The sequence below is a fragment of the Anomalospiza imberbis genome, chromosome 6 (assembly GCF_031753505.1).
Source record: "Anomalospiza imberbis isolate Cuckoo-Finch-1a 21T00152 chromosome 6, ASM3175350v1, whole genome shotgun sequence".
Taxonomy (NCBI): domain Eukaryota; kingdom Metazoa; phylum Chordata; class Aves; order Passeriformes; family Viduidae; genus Anomalospiza; species Anomalospiza imberbis.
Genome location: NC_089686.1, coordinates 56,962,050 through 56,984,847, shown reverse-complemented (window position 1 = coordinate 56,984,847; position 22,798 = coordinate 56,962,050). Strand labels below are relative to the sequence as shown.

The 22,798-nt window shown below is 39.6% G+C and overlaps 2 protein-coding genes across 4 annotated transcripts in view; one reads left to right on the top strand and one right to left on the bottom strand.

Annotated features, from left to right (window-relative positions):
- The window catches only part of AMPD3 (adenosine monophosphate deaminase 3), a 32,049-nt gene that overhangs the window by 719 nt on the left and 8,532 nt on the right, over window positions 1-22,798 (top strand). For all 3 annotated transcript variants that reach the window (XM_068194606.1, XM_068194605.1, XR_011000328.1), the window contains 10 exons: window positions 2,426-2,651; window positions 5,147-5,342; window positions 5,737-5,902; window positions 7,971-8,190; window positions 10,640-10,769; window positions 18,241-18,435; window positions 18,682-18,813; window positions 19,679-19,842; window positions 21,002-21,128; window positions 21,942-22,105. In XM_068194606.1, the coding sequence (XP_068050707.1) occupies window positions 2,431-2,651; window positions 5,147-5,342; window positions 5,737-5,902; window positions 7,971-8,190; window positions 10,640-10,769; window positions 18,241-18,435; window positions 18,682-18,813; window positions 19,679-19,842; window positions 21,002-21,128; window positions 21,942-22,105 (1,715 nt within the window). In that variant the 5' untranslated portion in view covers window positions 2,426-2,430. Of the gene's footprint in view, window positions 1-2,425; window positions 2,652-5,146; window positions 5,343-5,736; window positions 5,903-7,970; window positions 8,191-10,639; window positions 10,770-18,240; window positions 18,436-18,681; window positions 18,814-19,678; window positions 19,843-21,001; window positions 21,129-21,941; window positions 22,106-22,798 lie in introns of those variants that run through there.
- The window catches only part of RNF141 (ring finger protein 141), a 37,741-nt gene continuing 23,503 nt past the window's right edge, over window positions 8,561-22,798 (bottom strand). The window contains exon 7 of the mRNA XM_068194614.1: window positions 8,561-9,816. The gene's annotated coding sequence lies outside the window, so the exon portion shown is untranslated. The remainder of the gene's footprint in view (window positions 9,817-22,798) is intronic.

The following is a 22,798-nucleotide window of genomic DNA, read 5'->3' as shown; positions in this document are numbered from 1 at the left end:
TTTTTAGTGCAGCATGTTTCAAGAGAAATAGTTTTCTTTTCTTCTGCAAAGGTACAGACCTAAAGAGCAACCAACCTTTCTATTACATCAAGCTATTTAGGAAAAGAGCATTTACTGGGTGGCATTCATACCCTTCCCCATCCCATTAAAATGTGCAGTTGTTGCTCACCTTGGGCAAAGGGCAGCATTTAATAGAAGGATACTGGATACAAAACCTCTTCCAGTTCAGGATGGCACAGCGCACACGAGTATTGCGTGAGGTGCCCCATGACTGTTTTAGGTTTATTCGGCTCCTTTCGGTGCCATGAGCTAGCAGTGATGTGGGTGAATGTACATTTCAAACTATTCTGTGCCTTAGCATCTCATGCTTGAGTGGAGACGGTGAGCTTGGTTTCTGTAAGAAAGAAAAAAATCTTTGGTGTCAGTAAAGGATTGTACCTACATCTGTATTTTCTGTCTCTTCACTATCTTATTGTAAGGCTTTAAAACACAGCATAGTTTCTCATGCAGCGTGTTTCTTGCTGCATTTATGTTTCTGATCACAATTCTCTAGGAAAAAGTTCATTTAAACTAGGAAAATGTTCAGCATTTTCTGATCAGCAGAAAAAACATTTTTATTTCACATTGTACAAGTATTGTTAGCACTCTTACTGTAGTTGAGTAAGTATAAAGGGAGTTTTTCCCTGGCTGAAGTGGCCCAAAAGGCTCTTGCTGCTGACAGCTGCATGTGTGGCAGGCTCTGCTGCTGACAGCTGTGCTCATTGAGGTCAGGGGACAGGCTCCCATGACTTCCTTGGGGGTTGACATTGCGAAACCAAACTTGAGTTTGGATGCTACTAAGACATGGTAGTGCGTTGTCACTGAATTATTCAGCTAAACATGTATGTGTTTTAAAATTTCTTATGTAGTTATACTCGATTTTATGAAGACTTAATAACCAATTGCAAAACAAATACTCTCCTGTGCAGAAAAGAGCACAGTCAAATCCACAGCTCTTTAAAAACAGAGATGCTTTTCTACTGGGATGTGAATGGGTTCTTATAAAATAGGAATGCCAAGTAATGTAGGGGAACACTAAATTGCTGTGTTATGGTCCAATTTAACTCTTGCCACCTTTTCATACTACATTTGCTTTTAGAATAAAAGCAGAAATGTTCTCAAAGCAACTGTGGAAACAGGTGGATATTAATTAGAGTCTTGCAGGCTGAAACCAACAGGATCACATATCAACATGTGAAACCTGCAGAATGCCTACAGAAAAATTGTAATGGGGGCCCTGATAAGTTGTGCCTGGAGAGATAAACAACTGCCACTCTCCTTGCTGACTTCCAGGGTATGTCGTTATTTAAATGAATGCTATCTCACAAAATATGTTTGCATTTTTCTAACCAAAAAGGATTCTGAAATGCCAGTTTTGGACCCAGACTTCACATTCTGGCAGTGCTTGGATCCATTTGCTGTGACATGTTCACAGCTATTTTTAACTTATGTAATAAGAATTTAATCTTATTTGTTATAAACTCCATCATACTGAAGGCATTCAGAAAGCTTTATAGTACACAACAAATAATGCTGGTCAGTAGCTTATCAGCACTGTGTTTTTTCCTCTCTGGAATGCTTCCATTTGTGCTAAAATGCACATTCTGGATTGAATGAAAATGGAATAAAAGTAAAGCTGGGAAACTACAGAAGAAGCAATAAAGATGGCATTTTAGTAATGATGCTAGCATAAAACAGAAATATTTTGTGATTAAAGACTAGCTACTTAAAAATTTAAAATATAGAACATATTCTTTTTGAAAATAATATTTAAGTACCAAGTAGAAATGGAAGTCCACGACCTATCTGCTTCCCACATGCATTCAAAAATGTGATATGAGCTACTACAAATGGAAAAAAGTGAGTTAACTATACTACCTTTGTTCCTGTTGTGCAACTATTCCACTTCCCAGCAGTTCTGTGACTTTGATTTGTGCAAGGGATGGGGTGAGGTAGAAATTACAACCTTCTTTTCTAACTTGCCTTGTTGCCTGAGCAAGGAAGAAGGCAAGCAATTGAGTGGATGTGATTTCCAGGTTCAGTGCAAGGACGGACAGCTGAATATCCATTGTATCACAAATAATTGTCTGTCTGACTGTGCAAGTAAGTGGAATCTCCTGGCAAATCTCTATATAAATTGCTTAGGAATTCTTGTGGCTATACCCCGAGGTTCCTGATGCACAAATTGGCATGGCTCCGAAAGTAGAGCTGCTCTGTGGTTCTTGTGTACTGCATGCTAGTTTGAATTCTGCAGAACTGTTCTACTTTCTTCTGATTTTGCTCCAAGCTCTGAATTTTGATAGGCATACCGTGGAAAAACCCCCAATCTCTCGCACATCTTCACTCATCCTGTAGCTCTAACTTTGTCAACTGTGCTCCTCATCAGGCGAGATGCCCCGACAGTTTCCCAAGCTGAACATTTCCGAGGTGGATGAGCACGTGCGGCTCCTGGCAGAGAAGGTGTTTGCCAAAGTTCTGCGAGAAGAAGACAGCAAGGATGCGTTGTCACTCTTCACCGTGCCTGAAGACTGCCCTATTGGGCAGAAGGAGGCCAAGGAGAGGGAGCTGCAGAAGGAGCTGGCAGAACAGCAGTCTGTGGAAACAGCTAAAAGGTTTGTTCTGTAGTTGCTTTCTCAGTGGAAAATAGTTTTTGAGATGAGTTTGAGTTAGTATTGAAATACCTGGCAAACTGCATTCTGTCTCTTACTACTCCAGGAGAAAGGTCAGCAGCAGGCACCAGGGCCACCCCTGCGGTGTCCTTCTGTCCTGTGCAGGAGGTATCAGGATGGGCCCCAGGGAGCTTGGATTGGTCGGGCTGTCTCAGCTGTGTTCCCAGCAATAGCACAGATATTGCTCATGCAAATTTAATAAACAGCATAGCTGGGTAGAAATGAACAAAATCCTGAGACTCTTTAATGCAAAAAGAGTAAGAAAAAGAAACGCTGCCCCCTCTTTTTCTAGTTTCATTAAGAGAAACAGGAAATTTTAACACAGGGAAAATGACAGTGGCATGATACTTCCTTTAGTCTCTGCAAAAATAGATGAAAGCAAAGAATATATTTAAGATCAAGGGATAAGGTGAAAAGTGGTATTGTCATAATGAGGTTATTTGTAAGTTTCCTTTACTCACAGAGATAAAATCTAACCACCGTCAGCCATAAAAGTGCAGATTAAACAAAAAAAAATTGCATTCTACCTTTGGTCTACCCATGGCTGTAATGAAGGCAAGCTTGCTTTGGTTTGTCAGTTTGTTTTTGTTGTTTTTTTTTAATTCTGTAAGAGAGGCAGCCTTCCCCTGATGTCAGTCTGTTCCAGTGTCTTGCCTTCACAGGACTGCTGGGCTGTTTCTGGAGTCACATGAGCTCAGCAGCAGCCTGACACCAAATGGGTTGGACGTGTGCAGACTCTTCAAAAAGCAGGCAGGCAAGAAAGCATGTGAAAGTGATAGCTGAACCCATGTACCTGGTTAGCTGCAGAAAGGCAGTTGGGCAACACTTGGAATCATGTTTCTGGAACAGAAGGGAGAAGAGTCAATTTAGTTAAATTAAGGTATGACTCACTGATGATACAAGCTGAGACTTTGGGTTTGGAATTGTGCAAGTGGATTTCCCAGTTGGCATGTTCATAGACATAAACAGGCACAGAAGGGAAAACCAGATGTTTCCAGTCAAACAAATATTTGGTATATATTTCCTCCTGAACTAGTGTGTTTCATTTTTAATTTGGAAAATTTGTCCCACAGAAACAAACTCGGGGTTTGTACAGGTTTAACTGTAGGAAGGGGTATTATAGGTATTTTGTTTACATGTAGGAACAGAACAAGTGTTCATCCCCTGTCCTGCAGGACTGGAGGGACAGTGACACAAGTACAGCTTGTGCTGTTTCCAGTCTCAGTTGATCAAACACTGCCTTTCAAAACTGATGCTGATTTCCAAGGTGGCTACAAGTACTTTAGAGGATGAAATTTGGGTGTTAATTGTACTAGCACTGCATGTTCTTATTCTTAAGAATACCACAGAAGTAATATGCAGCTTTCAGAGAATGTTCCAGTGTTCCTTTTTCTTTGTTAGTGATTCTTACTAACATTTTAAGGTTTTGGTATCTAACTTACAAAAGTAGAGACTACTTCCACAGTGCAAAAGAAATTGTTATCACAGGTAGTTTATAACACACTATTTGTATATTATATGAGTATTTAAAATACATTTAAGTACACTTAAACTGAGTAAGGAAAATTAATTCCATCTTCAGAGATATTCCAAAGCTCCACTTGAGGTATTACAGTTACTTCATTGGAAAACACAGCATTCTTTTTTAGCTGGTTTATCTGAAGTGCACATCTGTTACAGCTTTGATGAGAAAAAGCAGCATTCTTAAATTTATGTGAGTTCCACCTGAAGGGAGGAATGGATTTGTGTATCAAAGCCATGCTGTGATAGCATTCTGATAACCAACATCAGCCTTCTGCTCAAGTTTCATCAAATACTGCCTAAGGAATAACTAGGTGCTCCTTCTTTCCTTACAAGTTGAAGTGAATGACTGTATGTGAAATTTTGTTGCCTAGTCTTGTCTGACAACTAGAGGAGTTTTCAGTCTTGCAAGTTTTGGGAAGAATGGGAAGTGTGTGTAACAGCATGATAACTTAGAACAATTTCCATACGCAATATTCCAAATGTACAGACTCGTTTCTGTCTGATCCTTCATGAATTTTGATGCTGTCAGTCTGTAAGAATTGACCCTTACCAAAGTGAGCACAGTGATCACCTTTTCCTTCTGCACAGTGACTTGCTGAAACTGAAGTTGTGAGAAGTGAAACAAAAACTTTAGGGCATCTTAGAGTGGTTGTAAATAAATTGTGGCATACTGGACTCATGTAGAGGGTAAGTGCAATTGTGTGTGGTGCAGCTCATGTGAAATGTCAATGCAGAGAAGCTAAAAAACCCTGAGCAGGTTTTTTTCTGTGGTATGAAAGAAACAGCATTTTTTCTGTGGTATTTTTCATTAGTAAAATTTCCTAGGGGGTGATCTCTTTGCTGTCATCAGTTTTCCAGTGTATTAAGTGTTTTATACCATGGCTTATTTTATGTTTTATACCATGAATTCATAGGAAGAAAAGTTTCAAGATGATTAGATCCCAGTCTTTGTCATTACAAATTCCACCTCAGGAATGGAAAGCACCACCGGCCAATCCTGTCCTGTCTCCTGCAACGCCAGTTCTTCCAAGTGCTTTTGTGCCAGTCCAAGTGCCATATGATGTACCAGAATTCCAGAGAGTTTCAATTAGTGGGGACTACTGTGCAGGGGTAAGAAACTATTGTTTTCCCACTTTCTCTATCTAGAGGGTGTAAAAAAGGTCCCATATATGTACATGAAGTGTAAAATGCCAATATGATGGTGCTCTGCAACAAACTCCAAATTGCTTTGTGAATACAGTGATTTGTTAGACAGCTAGAAGTCAAGGTCAGGTTGTTTTAGACTCTTTTTAAAATAAATTGGATAAAAACATAATCAGATGTTCGAAAATAGGTAATACATGGTAGGATAAAAACATTTGTCTGTGTTTTGTATATTGTATTTGGTTTCTGCTTATGTCACTGGCTTACTGACTCCTTGGGCACGATCCTTATGGTCAAGCCCCACACACTTCTATGCTAGAACTGCTATTTTTTCCAGGGTTTATCCAGGTTTTCCTTCCAGGTTACAGTTGATGACTATGAACAAGCTGCCAAGAGCCTGGTGAAAGCTCTCCTCATCCGAGAGAAGTACTCACGTCTCGCCTACCATCGCTTCCCGAGAACAACCTCTCAGTACCTGTGCAGCATGCGGGATCAGAAATGGAAGGTTGAAGATGAGGTGTACCCAGGTGAATACCCTTTTTAAAATATCCCATTGCATTCTGAAAAATTTAGACATTATTTTAAAATGCAGAATTAAACCCACGCACTACTGTAGTAAAGGAAACTTGTATTTTTGTGATGATCTCTTCTGACTGTCTTTGTAATTTATTCTGTTATTGACTGGAGAATCACTAACAGGCCTAAATTATAAATCCTGATTCTAATTTAGAAATTTGAAGCTGAAAACCTAAAAACCAAGACTAGATTCTCATTGATTATTTTACTTCCTAAGCAAAGGTTAAGTAGCATACTTGCGCTCCCCCAGGAAAAAGCTGTATGGCTGTGGTTTAAAGTGAAGTCATTCCTCCTCATCTTGGCATATGGAACTAAAAGTGGTGATGAGCTCATCTACATCATAAATTGAAGCATGATACAGACATGCCAGTTAGCAAGCCCTGAGTCAGGAATTTCACAGGCAGGCTACACTTGCCAGGTCAAGACTGGAAGCTGTAGAGTCATATTTGTTGGGCATTCTGCCTGGGTAAATAAACTGATCTCTCAACAAGGCTTATTAGGCTGAAAATATTCCCCCACTATGTGTGTCACAAATTATTTTTGTCTCTTAGGTGGGTTGTGTCTTGAAAGCTTTGCTTGTGCATTAAACTGTTTGCACTGCTCATTTCTGGATTAGGCTGTGAGGAGCAACCTTCGGTCTGTACAGATGGGCCACTGTAGATGTGTCCATGTTGCTGACAATTTATTTTCAGCCTTGAAGAGACATTTTAAATCAATTTCTGGCTTAGTGGTTGAAAGAGGGTGACTAAATATGTTTTCAAGTGTTTGTTTTCCAGGAAGAGTGTAAAGAGGACAGTATACTGAATATTCAAGACAGGGAAGATATTTTGGAACAGCTGCCAGGGAGATATTTCCAAGCTATTATTAGGTTAATAACTTTCTTACAGTTAAGATTTTAAACTTACAACACAAAAAATGAAATCTTGTTACACAATGTCTTAATTAGCACAAGTTTGAGCTAAATAGTTATGAATATTAGAGATAAGGATGGTATCAGTTTATAACATTCATTCAGGTGCTCTAGGTGAATAAAAGGACTGGTAATTACTTTTCCATCTGGTTTAACTGAACAGGTAAAAGAAGAAATCTCTGATAAGACTGAGCCAAAGAATATAGTTCAGTTGACATAAATGCAGTCAGGACACTTGGTGCTGGTTGCATTAGTAAGATCTTGTAGAAGAAGTGATGATTGTTCATAACAGGAGTGACGATGTTTGAGTGTTCACATAAGCTAGATCTCCTAGAAGTGTGTGTGTGATTACTTGATGAGTAGGAAAAAACTTTATAACTTTTTAAAGGCTTTACAAAACTGTACTGAACAAATCCCAATTGTGTTTCTGGCACGTTGTGATTTCATTTATGATCAAAAGGCCAAGGGATAAACTGGGTTTGTGTTGTACAATTTTTGGCTTCTATCCTTCTTGCTTCTATTAAAAAAAAACTTGTTAAAAAAGCTCAAACCAAACCCTCACCACAGAAAACCACACATAAACAAACCAACCCCCACAAACTAAAAAACTCCAATCAAAACACAACAAAACCAACTGATTCTATGCTTAAATACAAGCTTCCAAAATTGCTACAGAGAGTCAGAAGGTGAAAAGAAAATAATGAAGATGGGTATGAAGTCAACATACAACAATTATTTTATTGTTCAAAGATCTCAACTGTTCTTTGACCATCCTAATTTAAATACTTCTGCAAACTCATTTTCAAACTTACTCCAACACACATCAATGAAGAATAATATGAAATCTGTATGCCTTGGTTCAGAGAACACTAATAACATACAACATTTGAATTAAGGTAGGCCCCTTTAGAGAGGGGCTGCAACTAAAGCCTGGCAGGAAAAACTTTGTTGTAACGGCAGATCTTTTATAGTAACTGAATGTGATTTTAATGAAAATACTGAGATCTATTAGAAATTAAGCTTTACAGAAACAGGACGTTCTTTTTGTAATTATTTTGCCTTTTGTGTAAGTTATTTCTTCTAACTGTAATGTAAATTTACATTTTCAGATTTCCATTCACCCCCAGAAGAAAATGAAGATCCTTATAATCTCGACGATGCTCCAGACAACTTGGATTATGTTATCAAGCTGAAAGGTGGCATTCCCTTTGTTTATGATAGCAAAGAGATGATGGAGCTCAATGAGCCTCGGAGTTTGCCATATCCTGACCTGCAGACCTACACCCTTGACCTGAGCCACGTTCTTGCTCTAATTGCAGATGGCCCAACGTATGTTCCTCTTTTGTCACTCTCTGCCCCTTCAGGCTGCTGCCTACCTGTGGCTTCGTACTTCTCCCTTCTGTGATATTTAATTCCTCAGCATACCCATTCTATAGTAGTGTTTTGTTTTGTCTTTCTCAAGCATTAATGCATCATGAAAAATCTTCAGAAGTAAAAAATACAATGCCACCTATGGCTACCTTTCATTTCTTTGGTTTCTTAGCATCAACCATGGCAAGAAAGGGATTAACAGAAAAAAAATAAAGGAATTTGCCAAATGTTTCTATTCAAGTAAAATCTGACCCAGACTTCTTGAAGCATGGGAACTGAAACTTGAACCTTTATTTTTTTTCTTTAATTTTCTTTTGGCCTATGCTAAACCTGAGGTTTTTGAACAGTTGTCCTAAATTCCTTCATGTCTGTCCTGCTCTGGTTGCATGAAGAGAAACCCTGCATATGCAGAGCATACAGATCAGCTCAGCAACATAAATATTCAGTCTGATTTGTTCCAGATGTTAATTAACTGCTCATATGCTGCAAAACTGACCCCTGTATGCACAATCAAAATAAGTCCGAAATTTCCCAACACCACCAAATTCCTGTGAACTCTCTAAAAACCAGAAATGTAACAACTGTACTACTATAGTACAACTATAGTCAGTGACACTCGTGACAAAGCAATGTCCTTGCCTAGTGCATGATGAAAGCACGTGCATCCAGTTTGAAGTTTACTTCCTAGCTGGGGGTTGGAAACAGCACCATCTCTCATGGCCTCAACACCAGGAAAGGAAAAGAATCCACTCTAGGATGGAACCAAGCAGGAACCTGAACTGTTCTTCTGAGCTATTTGCCCAGTGTGCCAGCACTGCATTGCTGGTCCTCTGCCTGGGAGAGATCATCACTGACACTGTGCCCAGTTAGCCCCACCTGGTGCTTTCTTTCCCCTGTCTGTCTGTCTCACAGCTGTGCCAGTCTGTCTGCCTCGTGCAGCGACAGTGGCAGAACAAGCCTGGCCCATTCCCTAAGCCCTTTCTCAGGAGCCAGCTCCTGTGCTTCTGCCAGCCTTATCAGCTCCAAATCAGTACCAGCTTGAGCAGGCTTTGGTTACAGAGCAATGGGCAAATGCATTCCAGTTACAGTGCCTTATATTCCCAGACAGACAATGAGAAGATAAAAGGATGAGGAGGAAAACCAGAAACAAGAGTCATGCTGAAGCCCCTTCTGCAGTTTGCACTTAAACCTTAGACCTCACAGTTGTAACAGGGAGCCCTAAGAAGGGCTATGGTAGGACAAGTTAGAACACTCAGCACTGTGGTGAATGTAGGTCAGTCACCTGCTCCTTTCATTAATTCAGGGTAAGCTTTTGCAGGCTCATCCGCACTCTCTACTAAAGGTGCAAAACCCTAAAGAAAAAGGTCTTTCCCATAATCCTTTTGCATAAGCTTTTCTTTTGGTATTGTTTCCCTGTTTGCAGCAAGTGCTTTCCTGTCATTTATGCCCATCACATGTGGGGCTGCTCAGAGATCAGGAGCCACTGTTCTTTAATCTTTGCTGCTGCTAAACTGATGAAATCTCACTCACCCCTGCTCCTCAGGCTTGTGGTCTTTTGGATAACAGTATGACCTAACAGACTTCCTGCAATGGGCAAACAGGTCTTGATTAGTATTGGGTTCTGTGAAACTGGGTTTGAAACAGACTTCCAAAACCATAATGGGATATGTGTCCTATTGAGGAGAGATTGGCAACAATAAAGCAGGAAAAAGAAGGCTATTACATTAACAGTGCTACCAAAATATTGTGGAGTCAATAAGAATTGACAGATGGTGAAGAGAAAAACCATGTCATTGGTTAAAAATAGAAGGAGAAACATGACAGAAGATGAAAGTGAAGATGGAGCTCTGAGTAGGCAAGCAGGAACAAAAAAGCATATTTTCTAAAAAGGGCACAAGAAATTATTTTGGAAAAAAGTATTTCTACACAATATATGTGTTCTCAAGGCATGAAAGATGAAAGCAGATTGGATCTTATCTTGGCTTCTCACATTTAACTGAAAAAAGCAAATAAATTTAGAGAATAAAAAAATTTATAATGAGTAAGGCTGGATGACAAGTTGTTTCTGTTATATACAAGAAGATGGTTCTATTGGAGAAGTTGCAATTGACATCACATTTGATTATAGGTTTCATGCTTTGGTCATTATTACTAAAAGGACTGCAGTGCAACACACAAGTTGAAGGACATAACATGGTTATGTAGAGTTCTGTTTGAGATTTCACCAATAACTTTGGTCTGAAATTTACTTACATATTTGTTAACCATTAGGATAAAAAGAATGGATTTGTCTTGGACCTCGTAAAATGCCCCAACTTTGTTTTTACTGTGAAAACTTTGACATTCTTTTTGAATTTGAAATACAACTAATTTTAAGTTACAGTTCATTTTTGTGTTTCTTTTACAGAAAAACGTATTGTCATCGGAGGCTTAACTTTTTAGAATCTAAATTTAGCTTACACGAGATGTTAAACGAGATGTCGGAATTTAAAGAACTGAAGAGTAATCCCCATCGAGACTTTTACAATGTGAGAAAGGTAAGTGTGAGAAGGATTAAAGGTATGACACTCTTTTTAGTAGGAATACCAGCAGTTTTGTTTTTCTTATGGGAGGTGTAGATGATATGCGTGAAGTAGTGTGTGCCTACCGCTCTACTGATATAAGTTATTTTAAGAATGTTAATGTTTTTCTACATGGGAGCTCTCCAGGAAAATTAACTTGAATGTGCATGGGTTAATTGGATTTTGCTAAACTAATTTGTTTACTTATTCAGAATCAAAGGGGCTTAATTGTGTGTAGATTGCTTTAAAGGAGTGAAACAGAGTTAATCAAATGAAGCTCACTTGAATTATGAATAAAAGTATCCTTATGGAGGTTTAATTAATTTTAATGAACTCAAAGACATTCAAGTGCATTTTTCTGCTTTCATGTAGGTACATCTTACTAGACTGTAGTAGGAACAGCTGTATAGATTTTAGATGATAATTTCATTTCATATTGAAAATACATGTTTAAATACATGTCAAAAGACCTCCCACAGAAACTAAACTGAGGGTTCATGCTGCCATCAGTATCTGGTAAAAAAAGTCTGTGATATATTAAGTAAAAAGATAATCTGAGTTGTAGTCTTGGCTGCCTCTGAGATACACTGGGCTATAATTAGGAGACAGGTAGGGGAATCAAGGAGTTGATTTAACTTCCTGACATATTCACACCCAAGGGAGCTGCGTGCTCTTCAAAGCATGGAAACAACAGTGTCAGGCTGCTTCATTTGCTTCCCTTTCTTGAAGTGGAGAGGAAGTTACTGGAGTTACTGCTTCATTTTGATAGGTGAGATTTCTTCACAATTGTTGCTGGTGGTTTTAACCACTTTGGGTCCATTTTGCATTGTTCCTCTATGCAGCTGGAAGAGGTGATCCTTATTTTATAACTTCAGGGTTCACTAACCCTTCTTGTTACATTTTGGTTAGCACTAGTTCATCAAAAAGTCCTCTTGGCTTTTCCCTATAATGCCCAATGTGTTTGCTGGCTACTGTTGGGTAATAAACTGTCCCAGTGTCCATCACAAGGGTGGAAGCAGATGAGTTGTCAGGTAAGTTCTAATGGATTTCACACCTCTGACTGTTAAATGTATGGATGGGAGGATGTGTCAGCTAATTCGCTCAAGTGGCAGGTTGGGAGCTGAGTCTGACGTTTTCTTCCATAACCCTGGTGAGACATTTGCTACGTGCCATGTTCAGAGAAAACACTTCAGTAGCTGACAGAGACTTTCATAATAAAACATATGCTGACTGAGACATGCAGAGGTGTGGAACAGGTGACTACCACAATCAGTTTGATTAGTGAGAAGTTGTAATTAACAGGATCGTACTTGCTAAGTTCAGCTTTTGATCTAAAAGCAAATGTTCAATGTCTCTGGGCATATCTTAATTATTTTTTAATTACCTGCTGTTGAATAAGCCACTCTACAAAAGGATTCATACTGGTCAAAAGCCCAAAATGTGTGTTGCATCCCCTCTGGCAATAAGCACATTCCAGAGAGCTGGAACCAGCCTGCTCTGCTCTGCCAAAGACAATTCCTAGTGCCAGGTACTGCTTGAAAAATTCCTGCTGCACAGAGTTCATCTTGCTTAAAGTATTTTTATGAAGCAAGCTCACAAGTAGTATTTTTCCGAAGCACTCTGGAAAGTAAACTGCATTGTAGGCACAATTCCTGTAAGCCCCCAGATAATCTTGTTTTCCCTGTGTCCTGCTAACCCCTGTAATGTTTGGAACTGTAACTTCCCTGAAGTGCTTCCTTCTAATAACCGTATCAGCAGTGAAACGTTTGAAAGCCACACTTCTCAGCCTATGTTTTCAGGATGTCTCTCTGTTAAGTCAATCCTAAGAAGCGCTTACAGCTCACAAGGAAAGCAAGGAACAAGCCTTCTTCCCAAGGCTGTTGGTGAAGTTGTGTATCACATCCCTCAGACACAAGTGTGGAGGTCCTGGTACAATCTGCTTATGTGAAAGAGCCAAAGGAACGGATGGAAAATGCCCAAATTAGAACAGATATGAATGGAGTGGCAAGGTCAGTCAGTGAACATGGACTGCTGCATTTAGAAAGGTGCAGTAGAAAGCTGGCCAGGATTAATTGCTAGCATGACAACCAAACCTTGCTGGTTTTCCCCTGCCTCCTTCCCCCTTCCTCACTTTTTCCTGATTTAATAAGAGTTCTCTAGTGAGATCATCTATTCTTAAAACCCAGGATAAGGCTCATCTTAAATAAGGGACATGCATGTTAATATCTTGTATATTGAACTGAACTGGAATGCAGCCAGGTATGTTTTTCACAGTTTTGCAAGCTGGACCTGGAAAATTGCCCTTTACTAAGGACACAGGTATTTCTGTAGACAGATAAGAACCCACAGGTGGTGAGACAGCGTGGCTGGCTCCCCTTGGCTCTCCACAGGAGGTGAACAGCTGTCTGTGAAGAGAACACTGACTTTAGAGGAGACTCTTGAGTCTGCCATCAGCAGGATTCCTCACGTCCTCCAGCTGATGCACAGCAAAGTGCAGGCAACACACGTTTCCCACGTAACACTGCCTGCATGAAGAATGAAATTAAGGAACCAGAGTTTAGCTCTATGATACACAAACTCAGAACTGAGTTTTAACCTTGGTGTACCAGGGTTTCTTGACCTATATGTGAGGTTTGTTTGAGAAGGGCTTCCTGTAGACCTCTGTGCCCAATAGCCTCAGATAATTCAGAGCAGACACTTTTTTTTTTTTTTTAGGTGAAGCCAAGAGATTTTTTTTTTACCTCACATAATTTGCTACCTTTGTAATGGATACTGATGTACTGAACTGGTAGGTGTCCTTCACTGCAAATAGCTTTGCTACAGTTTCTAAAGATGAAAAAATCACAGCCTAAGCCTCTTTGGATATTCTTTCTTTCTGTAGCCACTATTTTCAGTGTGTCAGCAAACCAGACCTGAGGATATGTCCTAGCAGTGACTTTTACACATCACATTCTCCTGCCTGCAGGCTTACTAGTGCAGGTGCCTAACTTTGTGTGGGGAGCTGTACATGGGAGAATGCAGTTTGTGCACTCACAGCCCTGCTGAGTGCTCCACTGCAACAGCTGGCTGCTGCTGTGACATCCGTTGGATGAGGGCGTTGCAATGAATTTTTATTTGTTTACTTATTGGTTAGACAAAGAGGAAGTAAATTCTAGCTGGTTTTTAAGACCAGAGAATTAATACACCACTGGTTGTACTTGTAAGAAGGGAAGTTAGAGTGGGGTTAAATGCTACTAAATTCTATAGATCTCAAAAAATCCTGAATGAAATCAGCAGATGCCTGCTTTTTAAACATGTGCTTACAAGCATTGTGAGTGAATGGTGAACCTATACCATAACTTCTCTGAACTTTGATTCATTCCAAGTTTGCTCTTTTTTAAGTGTTTCTTTTGTTTCCCTCAGTAGCTACTTAACTGACTTTGGTGATGAAATAGTTTCATCATATAAACCAAAATGACAATGAATGTGAAGACTTAGAGGTTGGCATCAGATCTAAAAGGAATGCCCCTTCAGCATGACACAGAATGGTGCCTTGCCACTGTTAGCTGGCAGCAAAGCTGGCTGTTGTGCTTTCAAAGCTCTGAGTGCTGCTTCTCCCCTCCTGCCTTGCAAAGATGCTGAGGCAAATTCTTGCCCTCAGTCTTGCAAGTGAGCACAAAATACGATCAGGTGCAAAGGCATCAATGATTATAATGCAAAACTTCTGTCAAGACCATAAAGAAAGCTTTTCTTCTTTCTTTTAGTATTTAAAAGAACAGAACAAGAGGTTTTCTCTTCACAGCAGTGTATTTCTGTATTTGTGTGAATACAAACACTTGGGCTGGATTCTGCAGCCAAACAAGAAGCTGGATGTGCAGGGATTCTCTTCTTATCTCTCCTGGTTTCTGGGTTGCTCTGCATGGCATAAATATGAATTAGACAAGCTGCTGAAGAGCTCTGCACTGCTCTAGGGACTATTTCTGCTGCCAGGAGCATTCCTGCACTACCCGAAGACAGAGTATTTTGTGCCTCTGCCTCTCATGCCTGTTAAAGAACTGCCAGGAGAAAATCAATCCCACTGTACAGAGCTTTGCATCCTATCAGAAAAGCTGATGCAGTATCAATGTATTGACGAGCAGGGATCTAGCAGTGGGATGAGGAATGATTTCCCTTCAATTCAGCACTGAAGTAAAGCCTGCAGAGCAGCCAGTGTCAAGTTCATGCAGCCCATAGCTATTGGGTTAGAAGTATTTACAAATGAAAGTGTATGTGTTTAGAAAATGTGGCAGTTTACAGCTGTGGGTACAACTAATCCACACCCTGGAAAAGTTCTGTGTCATTAAAAGGGCTGGCCTTGGCATTTCTTTTTGCTGTACTTATTACTTGTCACTCTGAATCTAGCTCATATGCCCAATTCAGTGCAGCACTGTCTGTGATATGCACAGATAAGCATCTATAAAACAGATCTGAGATGGAGGTTTTGTGGAGATCTGAGCAACAGTGGAAGGAAAGAGAAGGAATGCAGGAAGAAAAGGGAGGAGGCAGTGGTTGAGGGAGGCTGGTGCTGGTTAGATGTGGAGGGCAATGAGAACTCCTTCAAGCTGTAAGTTGTACACAGTAGGAATCTGCAGAGAAAGAAAGCCTGGAGGATTGCTGAGTGAAGGGAATTCTACTACCCTTTAAGTGCAAGAAAGCTGATGTCCACCATTGCTTGAATGATGGAATTACAAGAATTTAACCTCTATGTAAACAACTGTTTCCATTTGTTACAAGGGTGAGTTCACTGAAGGTATAAAATTGTGTTCCAAGACAGGCTTCTGTCAGTAATTCTGGTTTTCTTTCCATTGAAGATTAATGTGACCTTGAGTGAAAGGTTTTCTGCTGGGGGAGGGGACAATAAGCAGTGCAACAGGAAATCTGGTTAAGGGAATGCAGCCGGGGTTTTTTCCACTAAGGAGAAACTGGGCTGGAATGGCACTATAGTGAATTTGAAAATGCAAGGAGAATGTTTGCAAATAGAAACAAATCAACCTTGTGGTGGGGGTGTGTTACTCATGGTCCAGAAAAGCATGAGCTTATTTTATGTATTGTATGAAGAACAAAATAGTAACATCTTAAACTGGAGTGGCTTTGTCTTTTTTTGGGGGGGGGGAGGAAGGAGGCAAAGGGGGTATTTGTCACCCTTGTATGAATTCAGTCTGTTCAAATTGTTTTAGTAGAAGCCTTTCATAATAAATAACAATAAAATTAACAACAATATTTTAGCATTACAACATTTCACATAATAATGATGACAATAATCTGCCTAACCAGTCAGCCCACCTAAGCTCTATCTAAGGGTTCTGTGTTCAGATACTTCATTTAGTTAGGATTGCACCCTGCATGGTAAAAATGTACAACAGCTTACACACTAACTCACTGTGTGCTAGGGTAGCTCAAAGCTCAGGTCCTTAAAACCTTCCAAAATGTTGCATTTATGCTAAAAAAAATAAAGAAGAAAAGCTGTATGATACTCTTATGACTTTAGACTTGAGTCTTTTATGACTTTTTGTTACTGAAGTTGCTGCTTGCTTAAAGGTCAAATTATACTGGGTAGTTAAAAAAGGTAGCTAAAGCAGTGAATATTCTCTGGAAAAAAGCATGAAGGAGATTCCAGAAAGGTCTCTTAACTTTTGGCAGATATGTATGTTTAGGTTGAAGGAGGAGGTAAAAAAAAAAAAAGTATATATATAAATATAAAGGCAGATCTTTGTTCTCAGAATAAACCTGCTGTGGTTAACTCAGCTCTAGGGCTGTGTGTGATGTGTCTGTGGGGACTGGAGAAGATGTCAAAGCAGCTCACTGAACAGCAAAGGCACATTCCAGAGAATTATTTCTCAACAGGAAGCAGGATTTTAAAAGCAATGTGATCTTTGCACACAAGCAAACAAAAGAAACAAAAAGCCTTGCTTTCCATCCGTGTCCTCCTAACAGCAGTGAATTCATGCTGATTTACATAAGGAGGAAGTGCTGTGTCTTGTTTTGTTCTGACTTTTTTCAAGACTCACTTATTCCAGTAGCTAGGCCACTACTGGAACCACTGCATTCTGAAATTCAATAAACTACACTTCTTCAGGATCCCTACCCCTGTATTCTCTGTTTAGGACTTGCTTTTCATTAGCATTTAGAGCCTGGTAACTGCTGTTCACTGTCCTATACAAGCTGACCAAGCCTAGTAGTATCAGTGTTCCAGGAAGAGTTTACAGTAAACAACATTAGTGCCTAACCCAGAGAATGTTTATTAACCTGAGTAAGCACATGTATAAAATGCACTTGGGCTCAAATATCTATAGAAATACTCTGAGGAGGGTGAGAATACATTAGTGCAGAGGTGTGTTTACTGTTTATAGACAGCACTGTTTCCTGTGCATTAATAATGTACTTTATGTAATGTACTTTGAGACAGCAATATCTTTCTTGTTTTTTCATTTAGCTTTAATGTATCTGGTATATTTGAATTAGGCAGTGATTAACAATTTTAAGTGTTTAGGATTCAGTTTTTTATCCTGGACTTTATTTATGCTACTGACATTCACAGGGAGAAGCTGCAACAATTTGTGTATATATAACATGCAAATAAAATGACTCCAGGTGCCCACTGAAGCAGTGGCATTCCTGTGGCCTGGATGTCATGGCATAAACCCAGGTTTACACTGCAGGAGGGTGGCTTATTCATGTGCTCTGTGATGTGTTTCCTGCTGATCCTTAAAAGCAGATAAGGATGTTGATTAGTTCTGTTGGTAGAATGTGAAACTGCAGAGTCACTGCACAAAGGGGAATGCCTTGGGCTCACTTTGTTGGTGTCCATGTTTGCAGTTTCCTGGACAGAGGAGTCCAGCATGAGAATCCTTTCAGACATTTAGGTTCACTTCCCTTACTATGTGAAGAGATCTAAGAAAAGAGATCTGAAAAGTCTTTCAGTGTTATGAGTTGCTGTATCATAATTAAACTTGGAAAAAATGGTGACAAAAATCTCACATGTATATTCTTCAGTTCTATGACCTAAGATGTTTTATATGGTTGAAATATAAAAATGAATTCTGCTTTTGGAAATGGCTGAGAATTCCAAGTCCCTTCAGTCAGTGAGGATAGTTATAACCACAGTCTATAACTAGAGAGGCATTGTTGATTCATGAATGAAGTAAAAGGGTATTAAGGGGTCAGAGTGTCCTTTAAGGAAGTACCAAATTTAATCTGAAACCAGGCTCAGTGACTGGCACTTAGAATGTATCTTGTCGAAAATGTTCCTATTTAAATAGGAAACTACTAACTGAGGGCTACTTTACTTACAGTTCTGCTTACTGAATGATTCTACCAAAATCAAAATCTCAGGGTACTGAAACATTTTGATTTGCTTAGGCACTAATCCATTTGTTACTCAGTGACATAGATGCTTTGCTGATAAGCATAAATAACCTTCTGATTTCAGGTTGACACTCATATCCATGCTGCTGCCTGCATGAACCAGAAGCACTTACTGAGGTTTATTAAGCACACCTATCAAACGGAGCCTGACAGGATTGTTGCAGAGAAAAAAGGCAAGAAGATGACTTTAAAGCAAGTCTTCGAAAGCCTTCACATGGACCCCTATGACCTCACTGTAGACTCTTTAGATGTCCATGCAGTAAGTCTAGTGAAATGACAAAACAAATGGGAAAAAGCTAAGTTTTCCAAGTGTAAAATTCTAGTTCCTACAACGTTTGCATGAAGACTTACTAAATCAGAATTTGATTTCATGCATTACAGTGTATGTTTGAAAGAGTTATCAAAGGATTTTTCTTTTTTATGCCTTTTAATGCTGGGCAATTTAATTTACGAACTATTGTGTGTTCTTAAAACCATGGTTATTTGGGTTTTTTCCCTCCTCCAGGGACGTCAAACATTCCATCGATTTGACAAATTCAATTCCAAGTACAATCCAGTTGGTGCCAGCGAGCTGAGGGACTTGTATTTGAAGACTGAGAACTATATTGGTGGTGAATACTTTGCTCGTATGGTCAAGGTAAATAAGTTTCAAGCTTGTCCAGCTGTAGAGAAATGAAGGTTTGTAATAGATTTGTGATGTCATACTTGTACACAGAACTAGTACTATGGTTAAGTGATTCCAAGTATTGGGCTTGCTCCAGCAATTCTTCAGAGGAGAATCTCTGCTAAGCCAGCCCCTGCTGCTTTCTGAATAGTTTTATGAGGTAGAAATGTACACATAAGCTGTGTATGAGTTCAAAGCTGATTTGTGGGTAGTTTTAAACTAATGGAGAGCAGCTGGGGGTCAATTCACTGGTTTAATATTTTGTTAGGATTTAGTTGGCTACTGGTAGTTGCTAGGGCAGTGCCTCTGCATAAATCTGCATCTGCACATGCATGCAATAGGCTTCAAATTGATTTCTTAGAACAAAAAAAAAGTAGTTTTTGCAATGTAGTAGATATCAGCTCTTCTTGAATATAGAGGAGTATTGTCTAAAATTAATTGCCATAAAACTCAGATACTCCATTGTTCTGCATATTTTATGTAGAGGTTTGCTGTATTTTAAACAGTCTACTTTTGATTTAGCTATCTTAAATGTAGGTCTGACAAAGGTGTTAGTAATGACTCCACAAGAACATTGTCCTCCAAAAGGAAGTGTTAGAGTTATTCCCAGTTATATGTACAGTTAAGTTATACTCACAAGATATTTGAGCTAGCTTGCCAGTAGAGTATTTAGATGCCTAAAATAAAATAATGGATTGAAAGACAAGAGATTCCCTTTATCTGTGAAAGGTGCCAATAGAGTTATGTCTGCTCTGAGGAAAATGCAATGATAAATATATTTCTAGCTGTAAATGATCTCAGTGTCCATATTAAAGCCAATATATTTATTACTTACTAGGAAGTAGCCCGTGAACTAGAAGAAAGTAAGTACCAGTACACAGAACCACGCTTATCCATTTATGGACGGTCTCCAGATGAATGGCTGAACTTGGCAAAATGGTTCATTAAGCATAAAGTTTATTCCCCTAATATGCGCTGGATAATTCAGGTTCCCAGAATCTAGTAAGTAATCAGGAGCTCTTGGTAATCCTAATAGTTTGAAATCATATCACTGACTTAATTTCTGATAATATTTAGATGGCTTATTAGCTGTCCTGTAGTTCTATTTATAAGCAATAGCTTGGGAGATTTATTTTGAAACATTGATGCAGGTTTCCTGACAGTCTGGGGGTGGAAGACAGGAGTTGGGGATTGAATGTACTCTTTATGAAGCTATTCAAAATTACTGTGAATTATTTGTAAGTCTGAAGACATTGAAACCAAAAATTACAACTGGGTGAAATCAAGCTGCATTCAAAGGCCAATTAAAATACAATTTACTAATAAGAATAAATCAACTCTTAAATTCCATGAAGGAGTAGAAAATGCTCTGTCAAATCATTATCATCAAGATTAGTGACTAAATGACAGTGAACTTGGAAACAACCCAGACTGATGATTTCCAAACTTAAATCCTTGTCGGGATCTTCTTAGTTTTTCAGCATCCTTTGGGACTTTATTTCTTTGTTTCTAATACTGTGTGTTGTAATACAGTCTCCCCTGATAATTTTGTCAGACTTAAGCGCTGAGCTTCATGTTTTGAAATGTCACAGTTGGGGTATGAGTAAAGAAGGAGCTGTCACAGTCACATATATCCCCCAGAGTGTGCTTTTCACTGGAGAGAAAGTTTCTGTCCTTTAATTTCTTACATAGCAATTTCTGACATGCATGGCACAGTCAGCACTTGGAATAAGCCATGCACTTAGTGGCACATGGAAGTACTATCCCTTTTTTCTGAAAGGCTCACTTAAGCACAGCATTCTACTTTCATTTGGAGTAGTTACAGCTTTAGGAAACAGAATCCTTCACGAGAGGTAGCTCATTATCTCCCCTGGTAGTACACGGATGTCTGTAAAGGACAGGGTCACTGCTCTGAGGCAGCATCTGCCCCTGCATGCTGTCTCTATTTCTGGAGCACTTGAGAGCTTCAGCAGAGCCTGGATGAAGCAGAGTGCCAGGCAGTGCAGGAAACAGAGCACAGAGACAATACGCCCTGACATAAACTTTGAGTTTCTGAATCCTGGTGGAACTGAAGCTCTAGAATTTACACAAATAACAGAAAATACAAAAGTGAAGGACAATACAAGCTTATTAAAGAATGTGTCTATTTTTTCCCTTTCAGTGACATATTTAGGTCTAAAAATATTCTGCCTAGTTTTGGGAAGATGTTGGAGAACATCTTTGTACCTTTGTTTGAAGCAACAATCAATCCCAAAGACCACAAAGAATTGCACCTATTCCTCAAATATGTAAGTATGTTTGGGTTTTCTTTCTCACATGAAATGGATCCTCTACTGCTCATATTTTTTTTTTTTTGGTCAACAGCTGTTCCCAGACACTAAAAAAGCTTCCTTCTCCACAGATTGCTCCTATTATTATTGTTTCAAAGCCCTGACACATAATTTAGTACAAGTCTGTGTGAGGTCCTATTCCCACATAACCTGTTTATTTCCTCAGAAAAAGCTCAGCAGCTATTTATTTGTCCTTTTATTAATGACCAAAACTGTTTGCATGCTCTTGTACATCATCATCATCCAGGGCACTTAGAGCTGCTTCTGAACTGGCCTCCAAGAAGGAGGCAGCTGGAAGGAAGCATTGTGTAGATCATGATGGATCTCAGGAGGGAAGTGGGGATGTAGCTGCTGGGACAAGTTTAACACAGACATTTCTGAGTGTGCCTCAGATCACAGCTCTGAGGTTTGCTGGGAGCCTCTTGCTTTCAGCTGCTTATCAAAGACAGCAGATGAGTTCAAAGGATTCTAGTCTGGATCCTAGGGAGTTTTGCGGCTCTGTAAACCCCCACAGGAGCCTGAAGGCTTTTGTGCACCTGGGCTTCCTGTTTGTCTCAGAAACAAAAAAATGGGTCAAACTTTGACAAAACATGTTATTCCTGCTGTGTGCATGGTATGGTAGGATGCAGAGCAGCAGGACTGCTAGGATAGGGATGGAAATGAAGGAGGAGGGGCTGGAGGCTTGTTCAAACAAATCCTGAAGCAAGAGTAAGTGGCACTGAAGTTTGCTTCTTGGAGCCCCTTATTTCTGTGAATTTCTTCTCCCACCAGGTGACTGGCTTTGACAGTGTTGATGATGAATCCAAACACAGTGGCCATATGTTCTCTGACAAGAGCCTTAACCCTGACCTCTGGACCAGTGAGAAGAATCCCCCATATAGCTATTATTTGTATTACATGTATGTCAATATCATGTTGCTAAACAACCTTAGGAGGTAAGCAGACACTTTTGTATTTTACAAGCTCCCAGAAAATCAGTATCTTTCTCTCAGACTGTCAGTGTTTAGATTACAGATCTTCTGAAGCAAGGGTTATTTTGACTTACAGAGTTGAGTACTTGAGATATTTTGAAAATACTAACGTCAGAATTAATTAAAACAAAAAATTCAGAAAATGCAGAGGCATCAGATTAATGTCTTGGTTTGATGTTCTTGTGTGTTTTGGGTTTTTTAACTCCTTATAGCTGCATATACCAAACAAAAGATGGAACCCCACAAAACCCACTCACTGCCCTCTGCTTGGCTTTGCAGCAGATTCCCAAATACAAGGTACCTGCCTCTTGGTGCCTGGCTATCTCCTGGTAGTTTAAGAGACACAAAGTAATATTGTGGCACACTGGCTTAGGGGCTGTGCATTCAGAGACAGACAGAGTAGGACACAATTACAAACTGCACATCCAGCTAACTTCCTTTAGCAGGCTTCTTGACTCAGTTTTACAACTTCAGGACCAACGTCTGGGCAGGTAATGCAGGGAGTTACGTGACATCAGACTGTCAGAGCAGATTTTGGCATCAGGCTCAGGAAAGCCTGAAATTCAGTGTGAGGTTATATTGCTAAATTTGCAGCTGACTCATTGAGTGCCCTGCACAACTGACTCCAGCTAAGGCACAGTGAGGTTATCCACTAAT